Source organism: Anarrhichthys ocellatus, unplaced genomic scaffold (assembly GCF_004355925.1).
Source record: "Anarrhichthys ocellatus isolate YVR2014 unplaced genomic scaffold, GSC_Weel_1.0 scaffold19, whole genome shotgun sequence".
Lineage (NCBI taxonomy): Eukaryota > Metazoa > Chordata > Actinopteri > Perciformes > Anarhichadidae > Anarrhichthys > Anarrhichthys ocellatus.
In genome coordinates this window covers 700123-706605 of record NW_022280049.1, presented here as the reverse complement: position 1 = coordinate 706605, position 6483 = coordinate 700123, and the positions used below count along the sequence as shown (strand labels likewise).

The 6483-nt window shown below is 42.9% G+C and overlaps 2 protein-coding genes across 3 annotated transcripts in view; one reads left to right on the top strand and one right to left on the bottom strand.

Annotated features, from left to right (window-relative positions):
• Nucleotides 1–374: 374 nt before the first annotated feature.
• On the top strand, nucleotides 375–5508 carry LOC116389492 (myozenin-2). Of its 2 annotated transcripts, none has more exons than XM_031858202.1 (6): nucleotides 375–454; nucleotides 975–1071; nucleotides 2109–2272; nucleotides 3230–3311; nucleotides 3949–4132; nucleotides 4756–5508. In XM_031858202.1, exons 2-6 carry the CDS (start codon nucleotides 981–983, stop codon nucleotides 4937–4939), a joined length of 705 nt encoding a protein of 234 aa, XP_031714062.1. In that variant the 5' UTR covers nucleotides 375–454; nucleotides 975–980; the 3' UTR covers nucleotides 4940–5508. The 2 variants fall into 2 exon arrangements, with proteins under 2 accessions (XP_031714062.1, XP_031714060.1); XM_031858200.1 differs by having other exon boundaries at nucleotides 3230–3383.
• The window catches only part of rbm22 (RNA binding motif protein 22), a 5305-nt gene continuing 4189 nt past the window's right edge, over nucleotides 5368–6483 (bottom strand). The window contains exons 10-11 of the mRNA XM_031858199.1: nucleotides 6246–6374; nucleotides 5368–6076 (exon numbers count right to left, since the gene is read on the bottom strand). Coding sequence (XP_031714059.1) covers nucleotides 5922–6076; nucleotides 6246–6374 — 284 coding nt within the window. The 3' untranslated portion in view covers nucleotides 5368–5921. The remainder of the gene's footprint in view (nucleotides 6077–6245; nucleotides 6375–6483) is intronic.

Sequence of the window (6483 nt, the reverse complement as noted above, 5' to 3'; positions counted from 1 at the left end):
TTCACAGAAGGGGGGAATAGACATTGTGTTTGTGTGTGTCTATGTTTACACTTGAGAGCTTGGCCTCTTGGCCTCTCTGAGAGCTCAGTGTCCCTGTCTGGACAGCAGCTGTTATCACACACACACACACACACACAGAGGGGATCAGATTTTTATTATTAAAGTGGCGCGAGGTCAGGATGTAAATCTTTATACTTGCCTCTTCCCCGTTAATCGCCCTTTATGGCCCCCCCTAAAAACAACTCCCTCCATCCATCCTCACTTTCACATCCCTCTGCTAAAATAACCCATGAGGTAAGCACCCGAGGCATCCCGAGGTGGGTTTCATACCGGCTGCTCCTCCTCTGAAGAGTCCTAGTGGAGTGTGGAGGCATCCCAGCTCCAGTACGGGATAAACCACACGACCATCCAGACCAGCTCCAACACTCGGCATACAGGCCGGCCGGAGACACAGGTAAGGGCCGAGGAGACGGGAGTGCACGCTTTTAAAAATAGTCAAAATAAGCAGTGACAGAAGGCGCTGCTTCCAATCTGACTGAAAAGAGTATAAAGTGTGGAAGCTTCCAGGTCCTTAAATGAAATGTATATACATTTATATGATGCTGGAGAGACAACTGAGACAGTTTTCATATTTAAACATGCACTTGGGTTTTACTGCAATGTGACACATGTTTCTAGTTAATCATGAACCTAATGGGAAAAAAGACAATTCACATAAGTAGCAAATATGAATTTTAACTTTAGAAACTTAATCAAGATAACAGCTAAGGAGTTTTCTGGACCCTTGAAGTCGAAGCACATGACCGGAGTAATTTAGTCATGCCCTAAATATAACTTATAATTTAGGACTTGTATTTTTAGTCCTAAAAGAGATTTGCAGTGGTAAATGATATATTAATTAAAGGTGGTATATTAAACTAGGAGAATAAAAACAAACAAAAATCCTGAACAATAATTATTCACATGTCCATTAGAGGAAGATGATGATGATGATGATGCAGTCAGGCCTGGATGACGTGACTAAGCAGAGGATGTTGCAGGCTCAGGCTCTGTGTAAGGAGGCCAGGGGAGGTAAGTGCTGATGGGTTGAGATGCATTGATTTGATATCAGATTCCAGTCTGTGTCAGTACCGAACTCACATACACATAATATTTAGAACTAAACAAACGAACGTGGTAGTTTACATACTGGTTAACATATCTTTAACAGATCGGTATGCTCCCGTGTGTATACGTTCAAACTGCCATAGTGTGTGATCGCAAGCCGAGGCTGTCAGATGAGCCAAACATCAAATGTCTGGGCACACATACGATGCTGTACTGTACATGCAAACCCCAGGAGTGCCAGTGTGCTGTTGAAATTCTCCAAACATTTGTGCAGGGACCATCCCAGTTTGTTTTCTAACGCTGTCCTCCAGCTAGGCTTTGAAAACCAAGTCCCCTAAACTCAGCAGAATGTGACTCCCACCGCTGAATTTTTTACGCAGGCCGATCAAAGGCAGCTCCTCAAGGGTGGCACATGCTCAGGCTTTCCCTTACACTTTTTATGTGTGAAAAAGAGTGCCATCCGCTCTTCCATGAGTCTTTCATCCAAAGATTTTATTTTTATGCCATGTTACCCATGCAACCCTGGTCCACAACAAACATTACACACCCCTTGACATCCTCTCGAGGCTATTTCAGGCACTCCGCCGCGCCATGATACAACACGAGAAGAGACCCTGAGCTGTGTGGATACCAACTTAGTGATGCTGTACACGTTTTTTGTTTTTTTTAATCAGTGCCCCTCAGCTGTTTAAAGTCGACAGAAACAGGAAGATCAGAGACATTAGGATTTGCCAAGGGTCCTTATTAGTCTGTGTTTTTCCTTCTCTTTCCAAATGTCTGGAAGTTGCTGTTATCATAGATATTGCCTTTGCACTAACAACTAAATGTCATGATGTATTTATGCAGGGCTGGAACCACCTAACCTGATGCCATGCCACACAGCTTAAGAACCTGCGGCAAACAGATTTCTGTACTCTGATCCTGCCATTTTGAAAATGCATAAGGATGTTCAATTTAATGACTTATTAAAGCACCTCCATTTGTCTGTGGTGTTGTGCCAGAGGGTCTGAACCTCGGGAAGAAGATCAGCATCCCAAAGGACGTGATGATGGAGGAGCTCAACCTGCCATCTAATCGAGGCTCTCGCATGTTTCAGGAGAGACAGAAGAGGGTGGAGAGGTTCACACTGGAGAACATCGCTAACGACGCCTACAACACCAACACTGTAAGGAACTGAGAGAAGGCACACATAGCACACAATGACTCCTATCCACTGACCTTACTGTAACCTACACCCCCACAGTAACGTACCTGTGTTTCTGACCTCACAATTTATTTTAGCAACTGAAAATCGGCCCTCTTTGTCGAAATTCTACACGCAAAAACATAAACACACAATGCAAATTATCTTATATCTCTTGCAAAAGCTAACACGTCAAGTCAAAACTATATGAACTCTTCTTAAAATGGAATGTTTGCTTTAGCTATTTCCACATGAAAACACTCATGTTTAGTATAACTCACTATTTTCTGGAGTTTTTTTTGAATTTTCATTTGTAGCATGCTGTAAATATAGATAATGAACACATGTAATTTGTTCATTCTCATTACTCATATATTCACAACAGTATCAGTCATAATTATACTTTTAATGAAGATGACATAAACATAGTTATCGTATTGTAAATTGCCATCCCTTGTTGAGCAGACCACAGAGCACACCTGAATCCTATTTATAGTGTTCAAGCGCTGATTGCTAAGTGATCTAATAAGTTACAGGTGTTTTCACCGGAGCATCCTAGGTGCAGCTGATCGATAATTGAGTGTGGCATTTCACTGGCAAAACAACACACACATACCTTTAATTTTGAAATGATGTGAGTAATGTAGATAACCATATACCTGGTCAATAGACACCAGCAAATCAGACAGGATGTTAATCAGACAGGAAAAGAAAGAATCCAGAGTGTCGCTCTCTGAGCACAAATATAAATTGCACAAATGTGAAATTATTCATTTTACATTTCTCCTATACCCAACATATGCACTTTAACATTTTCATACTTATATTACATGTATTCATTTATTTTCATCATACAAATTGTATCCTTTATGTTTTATGTTTTGAGTATGTGACAAATAAATTGTTCAATCTATACATCTAGTTGTATCTGTTTCCCAGGTCCATCCAGAGGCCTTTCTTCCCCCACACATCTTCGCTCAGCCACAGGGAGAAAAAGAGAACCAGGCTTTCTCCATCCCTGGTAAGCATAGCCTGGTCATGAACCTCCAGAAGACTGTAGCAAAGAAGGGCAGTCCAGATGTGCTCGCTCCAGGTAAATCTTAAGAGATGGTGGCGGGAAGCCACAGACTGCCACAATGCATGGACACTGTGTCTCACTTTCATCCGATAGTGTTTACGTTTCATGAGAAAGCTGTATTGAGCAAATAAATTAGTTTTCTTACCGTCAGTGCCAGGAGAGTTGGCAGCTTGCAGAAAGTGGTTATGTGATCATCTTTTGTAAGTGCTGTTGTGTATTGGTCCTGACAGAAGGCACTGCTTATACAATCTGACTGACAGTGAGCTAAGCTCTGTTTATTATCGGGGATTCACACCGAGATCTAATTACTGTAGGTTCTGTTGTTGACAGGAGTGACATCAAAGAGATTTTGCTAAATATTAGATCTGTTTGTTCTCTGCTTGGGCTTGCTTTTTTTGTATTATTTAATGGGTTTAGTCATTAATTTCCAGGAATAAAAGACTATCCATTTTTCTGAACAAAGGGGGGTCTTTTAAGCTTACACTGAATTTAAAAGAAACCTCAAAATGTAACAAAGCTTTCACTTTACCCATAGCTGTATGTCACTATTAATTAATGACATTCGACTTGATTCTGTCAGGATATTCTGGCCCCCTGAAGGATATTCCTCATGAGAAATTCAACACAACAGTCATCCCCAAATCCTACAGCTCCCCATGGAGCCAATCCTTGGGAGACAACATAGAGCTCCTGGAAGCCCTCCGCACCCAGCTGCCCCAGCTCCCACAAAGACAACAGCCTTCCAACTACAGGAGCTTCAACAGGTACATCTGCCTGTCCACATCTGCTGCTGCTGCAAACTTCACTCACATAAATCCTGATTTGTTAAACCCTGGTCAGCTGGAAGCACAGGTGACCCATCTTCAAATAGACCCAGAAATGACCTCACCACGTAATCCATCACAATCAGCACTTCCCTCGGCTGCACTCCATGTTTCCAGTTTGAAAATGAATATCTGGCTTGCACCTCCTTGCAGTGTGGCTGTGTGATGGCTATTTTGAACACCGGCTCTTGAAAGATGATCCACTTGGGGGATGCTAGCTTTTAATACCACCCCACAAGACATATTACGCACGGAAGGGAATCAATTTTCTTGTGGCACACAAGGAATTGCGTCACACAAGCGAGGCAGTACAAAGGTTAAGCTTGGGCAGATGGAGAATATATGAAAGACAAACTCAGACGTTACTCAATTACAGCTGTCAATCACTGTTTTCTGCCAGCCAGTCTGAACCTGTCGAGGGATCCGTTTACGCCCTTCAGATAATTATAAAATTGTGAAGCCTTAATTAAACCTCAACTGTCAGAGCAGCCTCGGGTCATATTCTGCAAACACCATGAGATAACGCATTCAGCTCTAAGTGACAACTCCTCTCTGTCCCTCAGGTCTGCCATGCCATTCTGCGGAGCTGCGGTCAGCGAGAGGGTGATCCCAGCGATTGGCTTTGAGGCAGTGGAATCCCAGAAGCTGCCCGACATCGCTCTGGGCCGCATGTGTCCACGGACCAACTTCAACAGAGCACCCAGGGGATGGGGTATTGATTACAACCCTGAATCTAATGAACTATGAAAAGGGGGCTGATCCACTAAAGAACCGACCCTATGCTCGCTGCTCTCTTCCAACAAAGATAATCCCTCTGCAGAAAGGAGAGAAAACCACTCCTGCATGATAGTTAAAGTGGTTTGCTACTGCTGAGAGGTTTGACCAGATGAGCTAAACTCCAAAGACTGCTGAATCATTTCATTAGCGCAGTAGAGGCCAACACAGTGCTGTCACAGGTTGAACAGCTTGGTTTCCTTGTTATCCGTAGCAGTACCTGATCCCGTCAATGTCAATACCTGACACCCTTCTCTTCCAACTCCCAGTCTTCATCTGATAAGTGTCACACTGACTTTACATCTTTCCCCCATTTGTCTCCTGTTATGTGTGAGAGCAATAGGAGATAACCCTGCCCTTAAACAACACAATTAGTAATGACAAATATGTACGCTGCAATGATCAATGACAAAATTGCATCATTTTAATGATGAGTAAAAAGAACATTCAAAGAAAGCCTTACAATAAACAAAGTCATTATGCTGTAGGATATTAAGATTGTGCCAAATAAAAAAGAAACTGAAAATGAACAAGTTTAAAAATGCTGCTCAGGATTCTTATGAGACATGGGTGACAATGAGACAAATACAGGTTTAACTGACAGTATACCTTTCTATATGTACAACGCTCCAGCCACAGGAGCCTTCAAAAACTATATGGCTCTGATCACATTGGTCAGTACTCTCAAGTCTGCCGAAGCCACTCTGGTACATTTTAACTGCGACAAGTGACAAAGTCGTCTTGTGATATCTTGGTTCTCGTCTCTCCGGACACTGATGGTGCTGTTTCATTTCACTCACTGCATGTGGCCTAATTAAATCAATGTTATCCAGTCGGACATAACTGTTTTCTCCCAGAAGTAGTCTGCCGGTTTCAGGCCCACTGAAAGCACCTGACCGGGTCCGACGTAAGGAAAACAATGACACCTAGTCGCAGTAGAACTTCACTCCAGCAGCTATTCGCCATGACGAGAGCCATGTGCAGCATGGGCACCCATGCGCTGAGGATCCTGAGAGGGGTAGTGGATCTGACCAGGTGGTCTCATGCTCATTGGAGGGGGCATAGGTGGAGCCATGTGACCCATGGGGTGAAACATTGGAGGGCCAAAACCTGTTTGAGCAGATGAAAAAGCATATATTTTCTCAGTGTTTAAATAATTTATGTCATATAAATAAATTATTCTTTGCTCATATAAACGGTGTAAACGTATAAAACAGATCAGCATTATTCTTAGTGAGCATTGTATATTTGACATGTTACGGGTTTTATGAGAGTTTACCTGGAGGAGGCGGGTTGATGCCTGGAGGTGGAGGCAGAGCAATGTTCAGGACTGCAGGAGAGGTGCCGGGGTCCAGGTTGAAGTAGTTTGCTGGAGCTTCTTCATCCAAAGCTGGTGGTGGAGGGAGAGCTACAGCACAAAGAAAAATAGAATTTAAGAAACTAAATGACAAACTAATACATTTCAGCACACCTCCACCTCCAGGCATCAACCCGCCTCCTCCAGGTAAACTCTCATA